Below are 23,799 nucleotides of genomic sequence, written 5' to 3'. Positions count from 1 at the left end.
GTCTCAGGCCTCACTAGATAAGGCTTGTGCACTGGGCAGTGGAGGTGGTTCAATTCCTAAAGGGCAGCCTCTGGGGTTGCAGAGTGGCTGGACCAGGACTCACAGGACCCCAAGGGCCTGGCCTTCCAGGTGAAGTAGGCCCTGCGCCACAACCTCCAGAGGGAGGGGCATAATTCCAGCTGTTCCTAATGTAACAGATGATCCTCTTGCTGCCTCTGTAATTTGGAGGCAGTTGTTTTGGGAGCTAGATTTGAATGAGAGGTGGGTCGTGTGACTCTGGCCCTTAGCAACTGGGGCTCCCCCAGCTCTCCTTCCCCACAGGCTGATCTACTCCCAGTTACCTATTCCAGATGATCCCAGGAAGAGGAAGACCAGAGGGTGTTCTTCGTCGTACCAGCCATTCTCCTTCCTCCGGATCGCTGTGGCCAAACACATAAGATGGGAGGACAGGGAGGGAGGCAGATAAATCAATGACACAAAAGGCAGGATAATTATCACTAAGTATACAATATGTTTTACTGCTCTGCGCCCACTCAAAGTCCTCACTACCATTAGTGCTGCCTAATCTGATTAGCTGGCAAGGCCCCTAGAGACACCTAATCAGGTTAGCATGGATTTGGAAGGCTGCCCAGAGCAGATTTCGGATAAAGTTTTCCAGGATGAGCACTCAGCGTTGCCAAGGAAACTGAAAGGCGGGTGGATGGTGAATGGAGGTGAAGGGGGTGGGGGGCTGGTGAAGGAGAATTCGAGAGGAACTTTAGCTCTCCACTGGTAACCCATCTACTCACCACTGGTGGGAGCCTGAGCCTGCCCCTATGCAAATGGGAGAGGCAGAAGCCCATGGCAGGCCCTTGGGGATCTGGAGTGTGAGCTCTGAACTCTTTCCCATTTGGGGGAACTAAGGTCTCATCTGCTGTTACGAAATACAGCCAGATGCACTTTCTGGAAGCCAATGAAGGGTAGTGTGGAGCTCAGGGCACGGAAGGGTGAGCCACCTGGTTAGCACCTCCACCAACATGGCCTCCACTGGGCAGAGGTGGGGGAAGGGGAATAAACATGTACTAGGTTCCCCGGGGCTCAGCTCTGCTAGAGTGAGTGCTGACCTCTCCTCTTCAAGGGTTCTATGTGCAAGATGAGGAAATTAAGTGCCCAACCACAGAGTGGGCGAGTCAGGCTCAGAAGCATCACTCAAGTATAAGAGTAGGAACAGAATGAGGCAGAACCATCAGAAGAATCATTTATTAAACATGCTATCTGCTAGGCCCAATGGAAAAATCGCCAACATTTTATTACTCAAGACCCATACCCTGAGTGGAAAATATTATTTTCAACTCCATCATACTGAACAGGCAACTGAAACAAGAGATAAAGAGATCTGCCCAAGTCACACAACTAGTAGATTACCAGCTGACTGGTGGAGATGGTAGAGTTGCATCTCTAAACCTGTCTTCTTTTTTTGTCACATATGGTTACTTACAAAAGCTAGTATCAATTTGGGTTGCATTAAACGGAATCACGGCCGTCAGAAAAAGGAAGGGGAGAGACCATTGTGCAATGTCAAGGTCATCCTGCAGATGGAACAGCATATATGATCTGGTCCCCAGAGTGTTGAGGGGAGATGAGCAAACGGATATATGTCAGAGGACAAGGCATGGAAACCAAATCAATGGAGGAAGAGTTGACAGTCTTAGGGAAGCATTGTCCATTCTTGAGGTGCAAAGATCCTAAATTCTATACTGTGTGGTATAATCTGTGTGGTTGGGTTTCAAAGAAGTGGCTGGAGAGATCAGGGAAGGCTTTTGGAAGAAGTGGGACTGATGACAGATCACAGAGACTGGGTGGGATCTGGAGGGGGCAAAAGCCGCAGCATGACAGAGGTGGAGAGACAGGAATGAACATGAGTACTTGTGGGTGGGATCAGATCAAAGAGGTCTCGAATTCCTGTCTTAGGAGTTCAGGTCCACACTGTGGGCTTTCTCACCTCAATCTCTAATGCTTCTACCTAAGATACTTTCTAGTTCTGGCCTCAGCAGAAAAAGAAACTGTGCAACCTCATGGACACCAGACTAGCCACTCTGCCTGCCCAGGAGATACTCCCTGAGACTCCTGAGAGGGGCCTGAGAAAATACTCAGTCTAACCTCTCCCTTGGGCTAGGTCTCAGATCATCTCTAAACTGACTGGCTTGGTCCTCTGGAAGGCCTGGCCATGATGGGAATCCACAGGCCTCATAGGTATCTGAAGGCTGGGGATGAAGATGGAGAAGTCCCAGCCTGGTGAGAGGGAGCCCCCAGTGTCCTGACAGAAACAAGACCCTGTGGGTGGGGGTATTTGGGGAGGTGGAGATACTGTAAAATGGCAAAGGCTAGACTTCTGTGAACATTATGTGTGGATGTGTGTTGAGGCAAGGGTGAGAGAAGGGGTCATATGAAAGGAGTCACACTCTTCCAAAAGTTGGCTAAGTTGAGAATCTAGGTTGGAAAGAAGCTGAGCAAAAACTGGATTCAGGCTTCATGGGGGTATTTGGGGAGGTATTTGGCCTGGGGGACCAGGGTTCCCCAGGTGTCATGAACCTGAGGTTCTGATCTTGACTTCTCTTTCAGGAAGCTTCCCAGCCCACCAAGAGCTGCATGCCTCTGGGCTATGCAGTTCAAAAACACCATAGAGAATGCGGAATTGGATTATGCCAGGGGCCATCTTTTCCCCCTTCTTTTCTAATAATGCACCTGGGAGAGAGCTCTTTATAATGCCAAGCAGACTCCACTGCACAGCTGTCCCTGGTCAATTCTGCCAGACCCAGAGCATGAGTCTGGGGTGGGCTTGATCTGGGCTCCCCGTGAAACAGGCAAAATGCCAACCATTAAACAATTACAACTCTGGATATTTCTAATAATATCTGAAGAGAAAAATGGCCAAGCAGATGGCGTCCGACAGAATGAAAAATGGAAGCAGCTAGGAAAGACTGGGGAAGGCGGGCCCTGGGGTGTGTGGTTGGCAGGGTGGCTGAGGACCAAGGCTGGGTGCCTCAGGGTTCTGTCAGGCTGGGGCAGAGGCTGGGACAGACAGAGACCTGGATAGGCCCATTTGGGATGTGGCCACAGGTATCGGTGCTCTCACTGTGGACAAGCAAATGCAGCAACTTCCTCTGCTAGCACTTCAGAGTCTGTAAAGAACTTCTGTAGACATAACTTCATTTGAGGCTGGTTATGAACCCATGAGGCTGGCAGGGCAGGTAACTTGATTCTCATTTTACAGACGAGGAAATATATATAAAGAAGTTAGGTGACCTGCTCAAGGTTACACAGGTAAATAAATGAACCTGGGCTTTAACCCTGGCTCTGGCTAGCTCCTGAGCATGAACTGGTGCTTCAGGAGTTTAGAGAAAGGAGTTGGCTCTCCCCTACCACAACATCTCCTCATTCCCTCACCTAACCTGGAAAGCCACCACGCTGCAGTCTTCCAGTCTGGCTGGCTCAGCCATTCCATACATGGCCTCAGGAGCCCCTGCCCCTGACCATATCCTGACCACTGCTCTCTGGGCTTGAGATGGTGTCAGGTCCCCTGAGCAGGCAGCTCAGCCCCTTCTCTGGCCAGTCCCATCTCTGAAAGCTCCAACAGGCTTGGCAGCCTCTCCACATGCTGAGCCAGCTCCAGGGCCTCCTTGCTGGGTTCTTCCCCTTACCAGAACGTCTTCTCCTGACCATGTCAACCACTACCAGACCATCCTAAGTCTCACCTGCAACAACTCTTTCCTGTTTACTCCACCACATCACATCTGCTCCATTAACTCCTATGTTCATCTATGGGGCAGTATGGTGGAGAGGGCAGGAGTTACAGGACCTAGTTTGGAGTCCTGGCTCTGCCACTTATTAGTTGATTGACTTTGAGTAAAACACTTACTGATTTAGAGGCTTGGTTTCTTCATCTATAAAATGGGAAGAGCCATACATGCTCAGTCAGCCCCACATGAAGATTAAAATGAGTTAATGGCTATAGTATTTTATAAGTTGCAAAGAATGGAATAATAATAAAAATAATGGTAGTCATAGCAGCAGTAGTGGCAGCTGCCATTAGCTTTGCTGTTTTACAGATCTCTCTTTCATCCTTACAATAATTCATAGTAGACATTATCTCCATTTCACAGAAGAGACTGAGGCTCAAAGAGGGGCAGTGGAACAGGTTTCATCTGTCTCTGCCCTCGTATCAGGGGGAGGGTGTGCCCCAATCTGTGTATTCCGTGGGTGCATGTGCTAAGCATTCTATTTCCTGAGGGACTCTTGCCCATCACTGGTTTAATGTGTGCTGACTAAATGAATTAATTCTTGGTTTTTCTGGAATCACAGGGGAAAATAACTGACACTTCAACTCCCATTTTACAGAGAAGAGTGAGGCCTAGACCCAAGAGTCTCTTATGGCTTCAACTGGTTACTACTACTACTACTACTACTACCCTTGGGTGAATAAGGTTTCCACTCTCTTCTTAACCTCTCTCCAGGGAGCCTTATTCATTTGTTCAGCAAAAAAGCTCTGTGTTGAGTGCTGGGGCACCTACAAAGAAGCCTAAAACAAGGTTTGTGCCTTTTGGTTGAACGCTGCTATGAAAACTGTGGGTTCCAAGTGGGATGGGAGCAACTGGGATAAGTGTGGGAAGAGCCATTTGTGCCTGAAGTATGAGGGAGAGATGGCCAGGCAGTCTGGGTATGAAGGGACATTCCAGAGGAAAGCCCTGGTGTGTGCAAAACCAAAGTGAGACAAAAGCACTGCCTCCTCCTCCCATGCCAGGCCTTTGCCTCCATCTAGCTCAAGGTTCTGGGGGAGTCTGGGCAGGCTGACTCTTCTTTCCTGATAAGTTCTGGTGATGCAGTGGGAGAGATTTTTTTTTAAAATGTTTACACCCATTGGCCAAGTGGGCCTTTTTAAAAAAAATTATTAATTTATTTTTAAAAATTAATTTATTAATTTTGGGCTGCATTGGGTCTTTGTTGCTGCGCGCGGGCTTTCCCTAGTTGCGGCGAGCGGGGGCCGCTCTTCGCTGCGGTGCATGGGCCCCTCACTGCAGTGGCTTCTCTTGTTGCGGAGCACGGGCTCCAGGCACGCAGGCTTCAGCAGTTGCAGCACGTGGGCTCAGTAGTTGTGGTACATGGGCTTAGTTGCTCCACGGCATGTGGGATCTTCCCAGACCAGGGCTCAAATCCGTGTCCCCTGCATTGGGAGGCGGATTCTTAACCACTGCGCCACCAGGGAAGTCCCAAGGGAGAGATTTTTTTAACCTAACTGGAACGTGTTTGTTCCATGCTTGTGCCACCTCCTAGGGAAACCTGTCCTTCAGAGGGACTCCATGGCTGAGTCATCTAAATGTCTATTAGCAATTTCCTATCTAAGATTATAGGTTTGAGGAGCACAGCTCAAGAAACGTATGCTGACTGAGTGGATACTGGTGCCTTGGGTTTGGTGGATGATGAGAGAGAGTTCTCTTCTTAGTCTTTAAGGATTAGTCTTTCTGAAGACAAACTATTGCTACTAAGGGGTTACGTATTAAAACTGCAAAAAACAGCTTTCGTTGAGCCCACCGATTATATGTGCATGCTGTGAGGTAAGGGATCCCTGAAGGGAAGACTGACACCCTTCCAGAAAGAGGCTGAGATCAGAATCTGTGCTGAGGAGAGGCAGAACGTCAAGATGGTCTCAGACTTTGTTCATTTGAGTTCACTTGAGTTCAACCTTTTACACACCTGTGTACCAACCCTGGGGAAACAGACCTGAATGAGAGGTAGTTCCTGACCTTGGGAGGGAGAAAGACATACAAACTGATGCCATGTGGTAAGTTCAGTTTTAAAAGATGTCCACAGAAGCCCAGAGAAAGGGCCCCGCACCCAGGTGGAGGGCTAAGGAAGGCTTCCTGGAGGAGGTCTGGGTGTTGAGGGTCCTGGCAGGTGAGTGGAAGGGCAAGGCAGTCCAGACAATAAGAATGGCAGGAGCACAGGAGGGACACCTGAAGTGGTGAGGCGGGGAAGTGGAACTGTAAGAAGTTTTCTAAATCAGTCACTGCCTCTCTACAACTCAGGGATGACCTGGATGTATTTCTCAGATTAGAAACAGGACTCCAAGGGAGGGTCCAGAAAGGTGCAGTGCTTAGGAAGATTACATTTTTGGATTAGTCAAAGAGGGACGTGGAGCACAAGACAGGATGGTGCACCTACTGTGTGCACATGGCTGATGCTGAGATTCTGAATTCGGGCCAGACCTTGGAAGAGCAGTCAAGATGGTAGAGCTTCCCGGGGGAGTTCACGGGCTTGAGTCAACTGGGACCAGATGCAATGGGTTCTGGGGACAGGCCCCTGGTCAGAGGAAGCGACAGGGTGCGCAGGATGACCTGCTGCCCAGAAAAAGCTTCTTGAAGCAGGTCTGGGGAAAAGGGGTCAAAGGCTGAGTAGTACGGGTGTTGTAATTAACTATTTCGCTACAGTCACATTCCTAGTATGCTTGTGAACAACTAGAAAGCAGGCTTACAGCTTCTCTTCTTTCCTCAGAGCACATCACAGAGATGGACAAAGGGCCATACCAAAATAATTAATCTGACAAACTTCACTAAGCATCTACTTCGAGCAGAGTGCTGTGCCAAGACATGGGAACAAAAATGATTCAGTCATGGTCTCTGCCCTCAGGAGTCTACAGTCTATTGCTCCTGAACTGAGTTAGGATAAGTAAAAACCAACCCGAGTGTGGGAGATGGGCAGGGCTGGGGTGGGGAAGGGGCCAGAAGAAGGGGAATTACAAGCAGAGAGGGCAGCATCAACAAATGCAGGCAGGAGATGAACACAGCACATGCAGGGCAGCAGAAGCAGCTGTTTTGTGCAGTGTCAAGTGGGGACGGGTGGGGGCAACTGAGGAGGGGGAGCAGCAGGGGTGGGCCTTGTATGCCAGGCTAGGGCAGCCACTCAAAGATTTTAAACAGGTTTTTTTTTTTTTCCCCTATACTTTACAAAGCTGACTGTAGCTGGGGAGAAGTGATTATAGGGAAAGAAAAGGAGGCAGAGACACCAGTGAGGAGGCCACTGCTTGGTTCACATGGGAGATACTGAGGTCCTGAGCTGGGGCAGCGGAATTAGGAACAGAGGGGAGAAGAACAGAGAGTTACAGCGATTGAACTTGATGGGCTGAGAGGGGGGAGGGGGAGGGAAGGACCAAGGAAACACCTAAGTTTCTATTTAGGAGACCAGGGAACGGTAGTGCCTTTACTGAGGTAGGAACACGGGAGGCGGGTGGGTTGGAGGAGGGGGGCGGAGTCTAGGTCTGAATGGGCTGAACAGACAACTGCTTGCGTTTCTGAGGATGGTGGGGCACAGAGGCTCTGAGCTCCTAGGAGGTCTGCCCAATAGAACAGGCATCCTCCCCTTCCCCATGATCAAGAACGGCTCTGAATTCTGGATGGAGAGCCTCACTTTCAATGTCAGTGCTCTGGCTTGTGGTCTGTAGGTTGGCCCTGCTTTGGCTCCAGTGACCCCAGAAGACCAGAGAGGCCATGGGGGCCTGGGCTGTGGGGCTGGTGCTTTATCTCCTCCATTTGTAAGGCGGTAACTGTGCGCCAGCCTTGCTAGAAGCCCTGCAGCTGGGGATCACACTGATAAATTCACTGTATTACTTTGCACAAATCAATATCCCAGCACTTACCAGGGGTTGATGTGACCGAAATTGGTTTCAGTCAATTCGTGAGGGTAATAAATGGCCATTTATCAAATCAATTCATTCTGCGGCACTTCTCTGCCTGCCCATCCTCGTGGTACCCCTGGGGTGCCAGGCTCCACCCAGCCAGCCCCCAGCACACATCTGACACTAGCCTAGAGGACTCAGGGAGGCCTGGCCTACCCTCTCGATCCACCTCCCTCTCCTGCACCTACTTCAGTCTTGAGGTCCTGAGGCACTGGCTGCTGCTTACCTGCCACAAATTCCAACCCAAAGAGTGCCTCATGCTTCACCTGAGTTGGTAGCCGAACACAATCTATTATCAGTGTGATCCCTGGATGCAGGGCCTCTAGCAAGGTGGGTGCACAGTTACTGCCTTACAAATGGAAGAGAACATACCAACCCCGCAGCCCAAGCCATCCACGGCCTCTGTATCTTTTCCAGCATCACTGGAGCCATAGCAGGGTCAACCTACATACCACAGGACAAAGATCTGCCTCCAGATCTGAGGCAGTTCGGGTGACAGAATGGAGCTTTGGGTAGAAGGAAGCACTCGGGGCAGACATTCTGACAGCTCCTAGGAGGTGGGGAGTAGAATCATCTACTCCTGCTCTGGGCCAAGGGCAGGGACAGAAAAGGTGATGTAGGACCAGGGGAAGAGGCCAGTCTGGGGCTGGGACTAGGGATAAGTGCTGGGTTGAAGGAAATAACTGTGGGCCTGACCTATAGAGCACAGTACCCAACCCTAGGTGGTAAACATCTTGAGGAAGGGGACTAGATTTTGTTGAGTGCTATCTGGTTCATACTGGAAGGAGCATGTGCTTTACAGTCCGACAGTCCTGGATTTGGCTCCCCAGTACAGAGATGAGGAAACTGATGCTCAAAGAAGCTGAATGACCAGCCTGAGTTGCACAGCTGGTAAGTGGCCCACCTACGATTTGAGCCCTAGTTGATCCTCCCTCTCCCCCCAACTACTTCTGGGAGCTTCATAGCTTATGGGCTTGAGAAGCTGGTGAGTAGCAGGAGGTTAAGAGGAGCAGGCAACCTGCTGGGAAAGGGCTGTGTAAGAAGTGGGGGGAAAATATCATGATGGCAGCTGCAGTTCTGGCCCAAGTGGACATGAGACTCCAGCAGGATATGCTTTCTCAGATCTCTGCTAGGTCATCTGTCCCTCCCATGGGCTCCTCCTCCTCTCTTCTTCAGCTCAAGAGCTCCCAGGTCTCCTTTCCCTCTACCTCAGACACGAAGTGGGGTGTTGCCACCTCCAAGGTGGTGGCTGAGGGTGGCTGTCTGTATCCAGACCCAAAAGGGCAGCCTGGTGTGGTCTGGGCCTGAGTAGCAGGAACTTGTGTATTCATTAAAGCTTTCCCTGGCTCCTGTGTGTGCCTGCAGGCAGCCTTCTGACCTCTAGCTGGTGAGGCAGCTCTGGTCTATGGGCTTCTCTTTTTTTTTTTTTTTTAATTAATTAATTAATTTTGGTTGTACTGGGTCTTCTTAGTTGCAGCAGGTGGGCTCCTTAGTTGCAGCTCGCCAGCTCCTTAGCTGCAGCATGTGGACTCCTTAGTTGTGGCAGGCGTACTCCTCAGTTGCAGCTCCAGGGCTCCTTAGTTGCAGCTTGCTGGCTCCTTAGTTGTGGCAAGTGTGCTCCTTAGTTATGCATGTGAATTCTTAGTTGCAGCATGCATGTGGGCTCTAGTTCCCTGACCAGGGATTGAACCCGGGCCCCCTCCATTGGGAGCACGGAGTCTTACCCACTGTGCCACCAGGGAAGTCCCTATGGGCTCCTCTTATTCACTGATGGTCAGGCCCCTGATGAGGGGCTCACGATCCTACTGGTGTGTGAGGCATCTGGTGAATACTTGCAAAAATGAAGTTGATGACAGATATAAAGAGAAATTAACAGTCCCACTGGTGTGTGAGGATGATGGAGATTGGGCTGGGCTTGGTGTGTCACAGGGGTGACTGCCTTCATTGTTCAATGACTCCTCTAATAGGTTTCCTAGGGCTGACAAGGCCACTCCAGAATGTTCCTGAGGGGCACCACAATATCAGACTCACATCTCCTTTTTTACCGGCGAGCAGAACTGGTGCTGGCCTTGGCAGTCACTGGGCTGCATCTGGTGGGACTAGATGCAGCACTAGATGCAACATGTGAGTGGGACTGACCACGACATCATAGGGAAGAGGTTTTTAATTTCCTTTTTTTTTTTTTTTGGCCAAGCCACGTGGCACACAGGATCCCAGTCCCCGACCAGGGATTGAACCTGTCTGTACCCTCTGCAGTGGAAGCGCAGAGTCCTAACCATTGGACCTCCAGGGAAGTCCCGGAAAGAGGTTTTTAAACTTGAGCTGAGCATCAGATTGCCTGCAGGGCCTGTTAAAACACAGATTTCTGGGGAATTCCCTGGGGGCCCAGTGGTTAGGACTCTGTGCTTTCACTGACGAGGGCCTGGGTTCAATCCTTGGTCGGAGAACTAAGATCCCATAAGCTGCATGGCATGGCCAAAAAAATAAGTTAAAAAATAACCCCAAAAAACAAACCCCACAGATTTCTGGGGCCCCCTGCCGGAACTTCTTATTCCATAGGTCTGGGCTGAGGCCTCAGATCTACATTTCTAACAAGTTCCCAGAGGATGCTGGTGCTGCTGGTCCAGAGACCACTTTGAGAACCACTGCCCTGGGGGATACCCCTTGTCTAAGCCAGGCATAGGGTTCCACTGACCTTACCTCACCTGTCTGAGGTCACCCTCAGGGAGTCATGCACCTGAGTAGAGGAACAATAGTGAGGCCACCACCCTGAGCAGAATCTCAGTTTGATATATCTCTCTAGTGGGATCTGCATGGGGAGGAGGGCCATTAGATTAGGAGTTACACCAGCAGGCAGTCTAGCTCCCAGGGGTCAAAGTATCGGACAGAAAGAACTTCTGAGGTGGAGAAGAAGGCACTCAAGACTTGTTCAGAATATTTTCCCCAAAATTGAGCCAGCTGCTGACAAATTATACTGAAGTGTGACAGAGTCCTGTGCTGGGAGACAGAAGATAAAAGTTCTAGTTCTGGCTCAGCTGCTACATTACTAGTGATGGACAAACTCCTGTTTCTCTCTGAGTCTCAGTTTCCCCACCTGAAAAATGGGGGTGGGGTGGGGGCAGTAGACCAGATGAAGGTCAGAGTTAAATTCAAAGCATACGAAAGCAGCCTTGAGCAAATCACTGAAGTGCTCTGTCTCAGCTTCCTCATCGGTAAAAGAGGAATTTAATGGCACCAACCTCATAGGGTTGCTGTAAAGACTAAATGACACAACATATGCAAAGAGCTTAGAACACTGCCTGGAACATAGGAAGTACTCAACAAATGTTATGTTCTAATATTATTAGCCACTTCTCCCCAGCATGGAGACAGCAGGACTACAGCTCATTGGGGCAGACCGCGAGCTTCCTTGCCCTTTTTGGTGCGGGCCAGCATCTCGCATACTCACCAGCACCTACTGTGGCGATGGCACTCTCCTGGCCAATGATGTGCTCCTTCAGCCGCTGCTCCAGGGGAAAGCGGCGCCGTTCCTCGGCCTCACGTTTCCGCTGCTTCTCCTGGTACTGTGGGGAGAGAGGGAAGGTGGCTCAGGAGTGCTGGGCCCAGGAGGATCCTAGTTTCATTCTATCCCCCAACCCAGGGGTGGGGGAAAAACACAGGTTTTTTCCTCTGGAGGTCCTGATGCACAGCTCTGGCTCATGACCACTGGAGGCTGGCCCAGTCCTCCCCCTGCCCCTCGACCCAGGCCTCACCTCATCTCCCTACCTCGGGTGGCCACTGCTCAGGGGTCCTGCCTCACCCTGCTAGTAAGTACTGCTAGTAAATTAACCCTTGACTCTGGCGTCTGACAGAAGACTTGGTTCGAATCTCAGCTCTATCACTTACAAGATGTGCTCATTACCTGGAGCAAGTTACTTTGCCCCAGTTTTCTCCTCTGTAAATTGGGGATTAAATATGATAACGTATAGAGAATGTGCCTAGCATCATGGCTGATGTGCACCGAGTGCTTACAAATATAGGTTCCTTTCTTTTTCCACTTATCCCCTTTTTCTTTATAAATTTATTTATTTATTTATTTTATTTTTGGCTGTATTGGGTCCTTGTTGCTGCGCGCGAGCTTTCTTTTAGTTGTGGTGAGCGGGGGCTACTCTTCGTTGCGGTGTGTGGACTTCTCACTGAGGTGGCTTCTCTTGTTGCGGAGCACGGGCTCTAGGCGTGTGGGCTTCAGTAGTTGTGGTCCATGGGCTCTAGAGCGCAGGCTCAGTAGTGGTGGCGCACCGGCTTAGTTGTTCCACGACATGTGGGATCTTCGCAGACCAGGGCTCGAACCCGTGACCCCTGCATTGGCAGGCGGATTCTTAACCACTGCACCACCAGGGAAGTCCTCCACCCATTCTCTTGAAAACCATTTTGGTTTTTAAACCAGAGCTACGAACACCCTCTACTTCAATGATACTGCATTTCTATTAAACACAACTATTCAGCAATTGCTGTGTGCCTGGCCCTGTGCATGCAATGATGGAAAGGTGGGGCAGGGGGAAGGAGGAGGATTATACCGTGCCCCCTGGGAGGTTTAGATGATGCTGAGTGCCTGGCATGTGTCTGGCCTCCAGCTTGGTCCATTTCAGAAAAGGCAGACAGAGGAGGCCCGAGCTTGGTCCTGCTACGAGGAAGAAGAGGAGAGCCAGGCCTTGCTCTCAGGGAGCTCAAAGTTGGGCAGGGGAGGTGAGGCAGGGTCTGTATACAAACACTACTCAGGCAGAATTAGCCATTTCTCTCATGGTTCCAAAGCATGTGTGCCTATTTCTAGCCTTGTACCTAGCACTAAAAAAAAATTACTTGAAAACCAGTTTGTTGTATGTGTGTGATTCTGTCTTCCAGGTCAATTATGAGCCCCCTGAGGGTAGGCACTGCCTTTTACTCACTGCTATTCCCGGCACGGGTCCTGGTACAGTGGAGGCATCTGGTGAATATTTTCAAAAATGAAGTTGATGACAGATATAAAGAGAAATTAACAGCCAGACTGGGTGGTGTAGGAGCACAGAGAAGGGAAGGATACATAAAGCATGGAACAATCCTGGGAGACAGGAGGCTTGAAGGAGCTGGAATACTGGGCTAGGTGGGAGCTGTGGGACTATCTGGAGACTGGGCAAGGAGGGGTGAGTGTGTGGGTCTGATGATAAAGCATTTATGGAGGCCAGGGGATGGAGGGTGGGGGAAGGAAGCAGGTCTTGAAGTGGGATGGAAAGACCTGGGTCTTCAGGAGGCTTCTTTCCCCTAGGGCCCCTGTAATACTGACAGCTTTCTAGAAAGCGAGCTGCCAAGGTATGGCCCTGTCACAAAAGCTGTGGCTGCAGATTGCTCTTGCAGAGAGAGTGGATGAAAAATACCTGCTGCTTGGGCAGTGTTTTCCTGTTAAGGTAGTGACCTTGACAGAAGTTAAAAAAAATAAATAGCAAACAATCCAATTTCGGCTGTTGCTATAAGTCTGTAACTGAAAGCTCCCATCAGTTCTGGGGTTTCATACGGAGCAATAATTCGGCGCCGATCCCAGCGGAGCAACACTTGCTGGTTGGAATCCAGCGCGTCATCGTGCAGCTCCCTCAGGCGCCACATACATCACCTGGCTCTGCCGACTCCAGCCATATATCTGCCTCCTCCTCCCTGTCCACCCAGCCCCTCTCAGCACTTGAGTCCACTGGGGTGGAAGGCTCTGATGGTGAGATGCACACATACCTGCTGGTATAGCACTGGCCAGCTGCCTGGCCAGCTCACAGTCAGTTTGGCTGCAGAAGGAAGCTGGTCTCCGAGGGTTTGTTAGGTCTGTTTCATCACTTCCCCTCAGGGATGGGTATTCCTGCCTCTGGGCCTTTTGCTCACACTGCTCCCTCAGCACAACAGTCTTCTCTATTCCCACCTACCTCTAAGTGATCTCAGTTTAAATACCAAATTGTCTAAGGAGCCTGTTGCCCTGGCCCCAGGACCTCCAGAGCACTTATTTAACTGACTGTTTATGTCTCCTTACTCCACACATGAGGTCCGTAGTGACAAAGCCCATGTTTTATTCATTGCTATAGCTCCAGCACCTAGCATAGGGCCCTACTCACAGAAGGAGTCAATACATGTTGCCAACCGAATGAGGTAACTACCGTTTGTGGAAGAGCTGCTGTGTGCCAGGCACTGTACTCAGCACTTTATATGTAGTGTCTCACTGAATTCTTATAGTAGTCCCCATCTGGAGTTTGACTCCTCTTCTGGCTCACAGTGGGGCACACAGTGTGGCAGAAAGAAGCAGCTTTGCTCTGGAAAGATGTGAATTTAGACCTCGCCTAATCCACTTACTAGTTAGCTGACCTTGGGGAAGTTAATTCACCTCCCTGAATTTCAGTTTCCGCATCTCTAACACAGTGATGGTACTCACACCTACCTTGCAGGATCCTTGTGGGAAGCTGGTGAGGATTAAGTGAGGTGATGCATAGGAAACAATTGGCAGGTCTCTGGCATACAACAAATGTCTATGTAGAAGTCGCTATGTGAGAGACTCAAGTGGCCAGCATAGTATCTGGCCCGTGGCAGGTCTCTGATAAATGTAACTTCTCCTTTGCTGCATTTTGATAAATGATTATCTAACCCAGTGCCTTTTTTGTATGTTTGTTTTTGTTTTGGTGCTGGAACCCTTTTAACTAATTTAATCTGCACGGAGCCCACAGATAAGGGGAACAGTTGCTCCGGCTTAAGCAGAAGCCAGAGGCCAAGTCCACTTGGATGCCCCCACTTGCCCCAGCGTGGCTCCTGAGGCTTCTCCCCCTAGGAACTCTGGGTCTGCAGGGTACAGTCTCAACACCAACTGAGTTCTCAGGATGCTTCTACTGTCTGGGGTGGCTCAGCTCTGCCTGTCAATTTTCCTTACATGGTAGAGAACGCCAAATATAGGTACTTTCCATCCATTAGTTTGTGGGGCCTCACAAAACATATCTTTTTTCCTTTGCTACAGGCAAAGCCTAACATGACATTTCCTGCCACTTTGTTGGTTTGGGTACTGCCACCATGGCCTCCTTAAGTCTTTTTCAGGGAAATATTTCTACCTCCTATAACTCGACATCACTGTCATGATTTTAGGTTATCTTAGTATTCCTGTTATTTTCTTGGGCAATGGGAAAGGGTTCTTGGCTTTTATGGGGGTGAGCATGGGGGAAAGGTTGCACTGTGATCTGGCTGGTTTCTCAGGAGCTTTCTAGATGGTACTGGGAAAGATTCAACCTATGGCTTAAATCTGAGCACATTCTGATTCTAGCATATTCCCTCCCAGCCTGAAGCCCTCAGAGAAACTTCTGAAACTGGATCAGACTTTTTGATAAAAATGTACAGGACATTGGGATTAAACCAGGTAGAAGGTTACTGCTTCATGCTCTTTTCCTGATGCTTATTAGCACAGAGTTTATATTAAAAAATATGTTGAATGAATGAATGACTTTTTAAGGCATGAGGTATGAGTTCAGGCTTGCGGAAAACTAACCAGTGGAAGAACCTAGGAAAGGAAAACACTTGGTCTGTATATATTCTATTTGGGGGAGAGGAGAGAGAAGGATGGGAGAAGGCACTTGGTAAGGGTCTATGAATGTGGGCTACTGCTGTTCCCGGCTTTCTGAGGAAATGGGGAGGAAGGCTACAGGGACTGAGGTCAAGGCCCTGCTTTGACAGGATTCCACTGGAGGAGAAGACAGGTTAGATGACCCAGGCTGCAAAAGTAGGGGGCACTGGGCTGAGAGGCCCAAGAAGCTACCCAGGAGAGCAAGAGCGGGGGAGTGATCATCTTCTTAATAAAAGCCACATGCAATTAGCTTCAGAAGCCCTCACCTGGAGCTAGCAGCAACCAGCTCCCTATGCTGCATCTCGGCTGGATAATCATGGCCACTGGTTTCCATCATTCTTGATTTAATATGGCACCCCTCCTGGCTCTGAGTGCATTTACAGGAAAGGCCTGGGAGGCCGAGGCGAAGCCTAGCTGGGCTCTCGCTAGGAAGTGGGCAGCTGGGCAGAGTGGCTCTGCGGAGGAGGGTTACAGGGAGAAGGGATATGGCAGCACACCTACTGTTGGGCATTCCTCAGGAACAGGTCTGATAATAAACCTGGTAGTACATTCACTGAGAGAGGAGCTAGGGTAGGGGTGGTAGGCAGAATGAGACCCTGGACAAGAACAGGATAAGCACAGAGGAGGGAAGAGAAGAGAGGCCAAGCTGCAGTTTGCCTCTTATGGGAGGTCAGGGCAGAGCCCACTGGCTGCTCACACACTCAGATATGCCCCATCCTCCTGACTCCCTGATCCAACCCCAACTTACATCATAGTCAGGGCTTCTACCTTGCCCTGAAGCTGTGGGGGACAGAGAGGACTGGGTGCAGAGGCCAACAAAGGGGACCATGGGGCAACAGATGAGACTGGCGGGGGTGTGGGATGATGGAAAGAGTCCTGAGAAGGGGGGTGATGACAAGAGGAGCCCAGGGGGTCCAACAAAGGAGCCTGGGAAATACAGAGCAGACAGGAGAGGAGACTGGGGGACAAGAGGGGCACCTAAGGGACTTCAAAGTCTCTTGAACTAGCTCAGAGTCCACATCCTTGTAGAGGAAAGCTGGGTACAGAGCAGGCATCAGTCCCATCAGACTTGAGGACCACTATGTCAGCATCCCAGATTCCATTCTCCTCTCCTCCAGTCGATCCTCCTTTTGCTGCCAGAGCCATATTTTTAACATGTAAATCAGATCATGTCATTCCTTTGCAAGTAGCTGGGTTGATCCAGAGACAAGAGTGGTGAGAGAAGGTTAAGAGGCGCAAGGAGTGGCTAAGGTGAGAAAATGGGTTATGTTCTCCTCAGTCCATCACATCAGGAGGCGCATGATGTTCCTATACCTGTGGCTGGGGATGTTAATTTTGATCACTTGGTTAAGGTGGTCTGTGCCAAGTTTCTCCATCATTTTTCCCTTTGTAATTAATAAGTACCTTGTGGGGTGGGACTCAGTGACTGTGAAAATATCCTGTTACTCCTCAAACTTCCACTCACTAGTTTGAACATGGACTGATGAGTCTTGCTTGATTTGGGACCAACTGTTCTAATTCTCACAGCCCTGTGGAGTTCAGAGGATCTCCTCCCTCACTGTCCAGAGATGAAGTAATTAAAGCAGGGTCCCACTGGTAGCAAGTAATAAAGGCAGAACACTAACCCCTGTAGTCTAACTCCAGTGCCTGCACTGTCCACCCTGGAGATAAGAAAAGATCTGTTCTTGCCTTCAGGAAGTTCAGAGCCTATTTAGGAAGATGAGACTTAAAACATAAATTTCATATTCCTACTTTTAGCATGGGGCTACCTAACAAATTTATTGAAAATAAACACCAGAGGGTGTTCTTGCCAGAAGTGCATAATCTGAGTTGAATCATAAGGAAACATTAGACAGACCCAAATCAAGGACGGTCTACAAAATAACCAGCTTGTACCCATTAGAATGTCAAAGTCATGAAAGACAGACTGAGGAACTGTTCCAGAGTAAAGATCAGGGCTTCCCTGGTGGCGCAGTTGTTAAGAATCTGCCTGCCAATGCAGGGGACACGGGTTTGAGCCCTGGTCCGGGAAGATCCCACATGCCGCGGAGCAACGAAGCCCGTGTGCCACAACTACTGAGCCTGCGCTCTAGAGCCTGCGAGCCGCAAAACTACTGAACCTGTGTGCCACAACTACTGTAGCTAGCGTGCCTAGAGCCCATGCTCCACAACAAGAGAAGCCACTGCAATGAGAAGCCCGCGAACAGCAACGAAGAGTAGCCCCCACTCTCGGCAACTAGAGAAAGCCACGTGCGGCAACAAAGACCCAACACAGCCAAAAAAAAAAAAAAAAAAAAAAAATTAATTAATTTTAAAAAATTAAAAAATAAAGGAGACCAAAGAGATATGAAAACTGAATCCAGCTTCAGATCCAGAATTTTCTTTTCTTGTAAAGAGAATTATTGGGACAACTGGTGAAATCTGAATAACATCTATAGATTAGTTAATATCAGTATTAATGGTCTGATTTTAAGGATTGTACTGAGATTATATAAGAAAATGCCCTCTATTTTTTAGGAAATTCACACAAGTATTTAGGGGTAAAGGGGTATCGAATATATAACTTAGCCCTCAAATGGTTCAGAAAAAATCATACATATATCTCTCTATATATTATTTATATATACATAAGTAATAAAGCAAGTGCAATAAAATGTTAACAATTGGTATTATGGGTGAAGGTTTATGGGAATTTGCTGTACTATCTTTGAAATTATGTAAAAGTAAAAGTGAAACAAATCAGGACAATGCTTACCCTTAGGGATGGGTAGTGACTGGAAGGGAGTATGATGCAAATGAGTGCTTGTAATAGTCTATTTCTTGATCAGGTATATTCAGCTTGTAAAAATACAGTGAGCTATATACTTATGTGTACTTTATACAAATATGTTTCAACAAAAAGTTTTTGAGAAGTTAAAAGAAGGGACTTCCCTGGTGGCGCAGTTGTTAAGAATCCACCTGCCAATGCAGGCGACACGGGTTCGAGCCCTGGTCCGGGAAGATCCCACATGCAGCAGAGCAACTAAGCCCTGTGTGCCACAACGTGCGCCTGCGCTCTAGAGCCTGTGAGCCACAACTACTGAGCCCACGTGCCACAACTACTGAAGCCCGTGCACCTAGAGCCTGTGCTCTGCAACAAGAGAAGCCACCGCAATGAGAAGCCTGCGCACCGCAACGAAGAGTAGCCCCTGCTCACCGCAACTAGAGAAAGCCTGCGCGAAGCAACAAAGACCCAACACAGCCAAAAAAAAAAAAAAAAAAAAAGAAGTAAAAAGAAAAAGAAAGAAAGCAAAAGCTGTCCCCGTAAAGCATGGAGTGCTGTGTTTGGCCCATGGAGAACCTGTAACGAAGATCAGACGGTGCTCTCTGGGCCATCTGGGCCAAGCATAGAGCCAGGCATGCGGCACAGTGGCTCTCGAAATGAGATGCGAAGCAGGGAGCAGGTTGGGCAAGGCAGGGAAGGGATAGCTCTTCACTCTAAGCCAGGAGGAACATAACCCTCTTACCCTCCTGTATACCTCACCTGTTCTCTCCTGATAGCTTCCTTCAGATCTGATGGGAGCACCCAGGCTTGCAGCCCAGAATGAGGGGCTCAGGGGAGCACTGCATCCCCAGCTACCCCTGAAGCAAATGAAAAAATACAGAGATAGGAAATGTGCTTGTGATTCTGTCACTGGGATATGCAAATAAAATATATATGATAGGCCTATCTGCCTAATATTCCTGCCAATTCATTCTCTGGATGTGATTAAAATGAGCAATAAATTCCTCGTGAGTCTCAGTGGAGTGAGGATCTGGGAGTGGAGATGCGGGCTGGCACAAGCACGTCCCCCTCAGCTGAACATCCATCATGGAATAGCTCCCTATATTTTTGTTTTATCTGCCATCATGTGCACAGAGATATATTTCTACCTCTCCTTCGTCTCTTAGTTAAGATGTGAAAATGGTCTAAGCTTTAAGTATTAAACTCTCCAGCTAGTGAAATCCTTCAAAGTGAGATCACAGTTATCTTCTCTATGAAGCCTGCCCTGCTCATTCTGCCTGGAGGTGATCCATGCTTTCCTGGGGCCCCCACAAACTCTGTGTGGACCCCTCCTAAGGCACAAGTCAGTCTGTGCCTATCAGAGCTAAGAGTGCCTGCCTCTCCCCATCTTCCTCTCTCAACAGCCAGCTCAGGAGACAGGAGCTGGGCTTCATCCACCTCTGGATCTTCTCAGGGGGCCCAAGGGGGCTTCCGCACACAGAGAATGCTGAGAACTGAGCAAACCAGCCATGAGGAGAAAATTATTTAGGCCACATAAGGTGACAGAGATTCTTAGATAAGTGAGTGACACATTTTAAAAGGCAGAAGAAAATTAAAAATTAGGCTTATGGATAATTCTAAAATGAGAAAATCATCAAGAAATAATAAGTGAAAAAAGGCAGATTCCAAATATGGAATTAGGATCATAACTCATAACACCTTCAGGACCAAGTAGGAAATACAAATGTCTGACAGGCAAGCACATAATACAATAGGAAGTAGGTGCCTGTGGCTGGAGAGTCCACGCTCCAACCTCTAAGGCATTATACTCACATTAAAAAAAAAAAAAAAAGCTGAGTTGGCAAAATAAAACATGGCTGCCAGTTTGAGACCCCTGGGGTTTATACAGTAGGCTACTAACCAAGTTAAAAAAAAAAAAGACCACTTATATAAATATATATAGATATGGTCCAGAAAAGTCAAATGTAGTATCGTAAGAAGAAATCTCTGATTCCTATCCCAATAGTTACTAATAATAGCTTGATTTTCTAAAGTCACCTGATTTATTTCGGCTTCAGATTTCTCATTTGTAAAATGTGGGGAATAAGAGCTACTTCATGGCTTTGTTACAGAATTAGAAAAAATATATATTAGAACACCTGGCAGAGTGCCTAGATGCACTTGATAAATGGTACCTACTGTTATTATAAATAATTAAGAACATTAATAGCAGTTATGTACAGGTAGTCAGGCTATCAGGCTAAAATGTTTTTAACTGAGATTTAGCTCAGTTGACGTCCCTTCCAGGAAGCCTTCCGTGATCTTCCAGGCAGGATTAGAAGCCACCTTGGCTTTCCACAGTCCCTGTCCCTGGGCTTCCCTGGGACTGATGACTCTGGTGTCATGCTTTACTTGCCTGTCTCCTCACCAGATTGGGACCTCCTTGAGGGTTTCACCCAGCTGTCTTCTTCCCATCTAGCCGAGAGCCTGGCACACAGATGTCATTCATAAATATGTGCTGACTTATTTAATTCCTTTCATTTTACTCTCCAAATTTTCCATAATGGGAAAGATGACTTTTATAATTACAAATTTTCTATAAAGAGCCCATATCTGACTATAGAGGTAGGTGAAGGTGGAAGAGGCTGAGCTGGGTGGCAGGGGGATGCCGGATGGAAAGCAGGGGAGGAAGATAAGATCAGAGTGGTGGTAACCTGTGTCTAGACAAAGAGCCAGGAGATGAGGTCTCAGGTTGGAGCCTCAGCACCCTCCAGGCCTGAATCATTATGTTACTGACATGGGGCCTGAACTCAGAGAGCAGCAGCTGCTGCTTACCTACTGGCAGAGGGAGACAGAACCCAGTCTAAAGCAGTGTTCTTCCCCTGAAACTCTTCCACGAAACTCTTCCGCACAGTTTTGAAAAGGCAGTTTTTTGCAGCTTGGAGGAAAAAAGCAGAGCAGAAAGAATGGATGACCATGGAGATGCTGAGCAACTAAGAGAAAGACAACGCTGCTGACATCCAGGGAGAGGTGAGGGTGGTTCACGTGGGTAGAATCTGAGGGGACTGCAGAGCAATCAAGTGGAAGTGCTCAGCAGACAGGTGAACATTTCGGAAGGAGGAAATCTAGACTGGGTAAAGGGATCAAGCGCAGGGAGGTGATGACAGAGAAAGTCTTCCAGCTGAGAGGTGACAGAACCCCTGGGCTGGCTCTGAGTGGTCTTCTAGCCTCTAAAGGCAGCCCCTGCCCTGGGTCACAGCTCTGTGAGGGAGCTCCTCCTGCAGCAGCCATCCGTTAAGCCTGGCTCTGTCCTAGTCCTAATACTGAATTAATTTCCTCTCCTCCCACCCCCCTCACAGTCGTCCCTGTGTCTACGTGCAGTCTCTCCTTTCCGGGCCAGACGCCCCATTGCCTTCGGCCTCTTCTCATGGCACAGGTCTGCTTGCCTCCTTACTGCCCCCCTCTGCACAGATTCTAAGAGCTCAGTCTACTCAGAAGGTAGCATCTGCAATTGCCCTCTGTGGTCCAGAAGGATCTGACTGGCACAGAGATTGCAACTGCCACTTATTCACTCGGGACACCAGCTTTGTACTGATGTGGCTGACATCAGGCCATTTCTTGGGCAGCCAAATTTTGTTAAGGGTCCCTATGCAGTCCTAACCCTTCCACCCCCTCTGGCACTAAGCGGCCTGTTCTCCTGATTTACATGACTAGACCAGGGCCTGCCCTATGTCACACCACCTGACAAATATGGGTACTTTTGGCCAAGTGCAGCACTTGCTCTCAGGGGACAGTGGTTTGGCCTAAAAAGGGAGATAATGATGGGGATGCAGTCCCCGAGGTGACCTGAAACAGTGCTCAGGGATTTCCTTACGGCATGGGGGAAGCTGACCCAACTATAGGACAGGAACATGGGATTAGTACTGTCCAGTGAGTTGTGAGTGGAAGTAAAGGGTCCTACTTCCAGGCTGAGCAGTTAGCTGCAGATGCAAGGCCCTTCAGAGCACTCTCTCCTCTCTGTAAGCAAGCAGCAGTATTTCAGAGGGTGGCTGCTCTGCCAGTCAGGTCCCTGAGGACCTAGGATGAGCACAACCCCCTCTGCTGACCTTCATGTGTAGCATGAGGTAAAAATGAATCTTTGCTGTTTTAAGCCTCCGAAATTTTGGGTTGTTACAATAGCATGACCTAGTTTATCCTGACTGCTACACAGACAATGGTATTTTGAATGGAACCTTAGAAACCACTTAGTCACAGTGTTTTCATTTCACAAAGGTAAACTGATCTTCAAGAGGGGAAGCGCTCACCCGAGGTCACCCAGTCAGTGAGTGGGGGAGCTAGGATCACAACCCCTGTCTTGTCTGTCTTAGTCTGGTGACCTAAGTGCTCTTACTCAAGACACAGAGAGTATGTGCCACTAGGTGGGACCTGCCACTCTTAATCATCTCAAAGCACTTCGGCCAGTTTGCCAATGAGAGACTCCACGATGCTGGAAAGAGCACAAGACTGAGAGTCAGAAACCAAGCCTTCCAGTTCCAGTCCTGCCAGTGAACCTACTATATGACCTCGTGTCCAAGTCTTAGTTACAGTTTTGACAGTAACTCACTCTGGGACCAAAGGCAAGGCACACCACATCCCTGGGCTCCAGTCTCCCCAGGAGGAAAAGAAGTCATTTGATTTAGGTTTCAGAGATTTAAAATGTGTGCACACAGCACAGCCTTCAGGGAGGTTACCTGGGGGGTGGGGACAGTCCGGTGGGCGGGGCGCTGGGCAACCTCTCCTTCAACAAGAACAGCTCTATCTTCCTCTGACTTATTTGTTTAGACTTCGATAAGATTTCCCATCGCCGGACTTGATGACTTCTCAGGTCCCTGCCAGCTCTGAGATTTGTGATTCTAGTTCTTGGATTCTGCCAAGCACTTTCTGAGATATAGTTGGGTGGCTGAGAGGAGCAGAAGGCAGCCTGTTTTTAGAAGGTTCAAAAGTCTGGTTGAGAAGATCAAATGAAGATGGAGATTGTTTTGGCTCAGATGCTATACAAGGCTCTCTGGAGTGGGTGTGGAGGGAAGAGGTCAGGGAATAGCTCTAGAAGGAGTGATGATGGGAAAGGATTACTTGATGAGGCTAAAGAATACATGAGGCCTGAGGAAATAGTACTTAGGCTGAGATTTATGTTTTGCTATCCTTCCTCCTATGAAAAGGAGCTGGAAGGTCCATTACATCAAAAACTGAATTTGAAAGTCCTCAGAAGCCAGAAGTGGCCCAGGCCTCTTCCTGGTCAGGAAGACGGGCAGCTTCCTATTCTTGATGAGAGTGGGCGTTGGATTTGAATTTAAATAGACAATAATCCCCTAAGGAGAAGTGGCCCTTGGTGTGGAGCCTGACATAATTTAATGAGTGAAAGACCAAATGCAGCATGGAGTGCCCACAGGCCTTTTCCTTTCTTTGAGACTTACCTTGGCCTCAGAAGTCCTTAAAAGCTTCATCACCTCCCCTTCTCGAGCATAATCCAAGGGTGTGTGTCCCATTTCATTCCTCTGCAGGGGATTAGCTCCTGGCAGGAGGAGAAGGAGAAACAGAGCCTCTATAAGTGATCAGTGGGCTCTCGGCCTTCCCTCAGAGGTGGCTTGTGCCTTGATTTCAGTGTAAGGAATGCCCACAGAAATATGGAGCAACAGAAACCTAAGAGATTGAAATACATGTTAAGCTACTCTGAGAGAGGAGTTCTCAGTCCTCTCTGACACAGAGGTCAGGGTACTG

At 48.8% G+C, this 23,799-nt stretch overlaps 1 protein-coding gene across 4 annotated transcripts in view; it reads right to left on the bottom strand.

Annotated features, from left to right (window-relative positions):
• CLPB (ClpB family mitochondrial disaggregase) overlaps positions 1-23,799 on the bottom strand; it is a gene marked incomplete at both ends in the record, with an annotated part of 164,371 nt that overhangs the window by 32,334 nt on the left and 108,238 nt on the right. For all 4 annotated transcript variants that reach the window (XM_079708849.1, XM_079708851.1, XM_079708848.1 and 1 more), the window contains 3 exons: positions 342-419; positions 11,157-11,271; positions 23,496-23,593. In XM_079708849.1, the coding sequence (XP_079564975.1) occupies positions 342-419; positions 11,157-11,271; positions 23,496-23,593 (291 nt within the window). The remainder of the gene's footprint in view (positions 1-341; positions 420-11,156; positions 11,272-23,495; positions 23,594-23,799) is intronic.

This window comes from Hyperoodon ampullatus (genome assembly GCF_949752795.1).
Source record: "Hyperoodon ampullatus genome assembly, chromosome: 7".
Taxonomy (NCBI): Eukaryota; Metazoa; Chordata; class Mammalia; order Artiodactyla; family Ziphiidae; genus Hyperoodon; species Hyperoodon ampullatus.
This window is presented reverse-complemented; position numbering and strand designations above follow the sequence as displayed.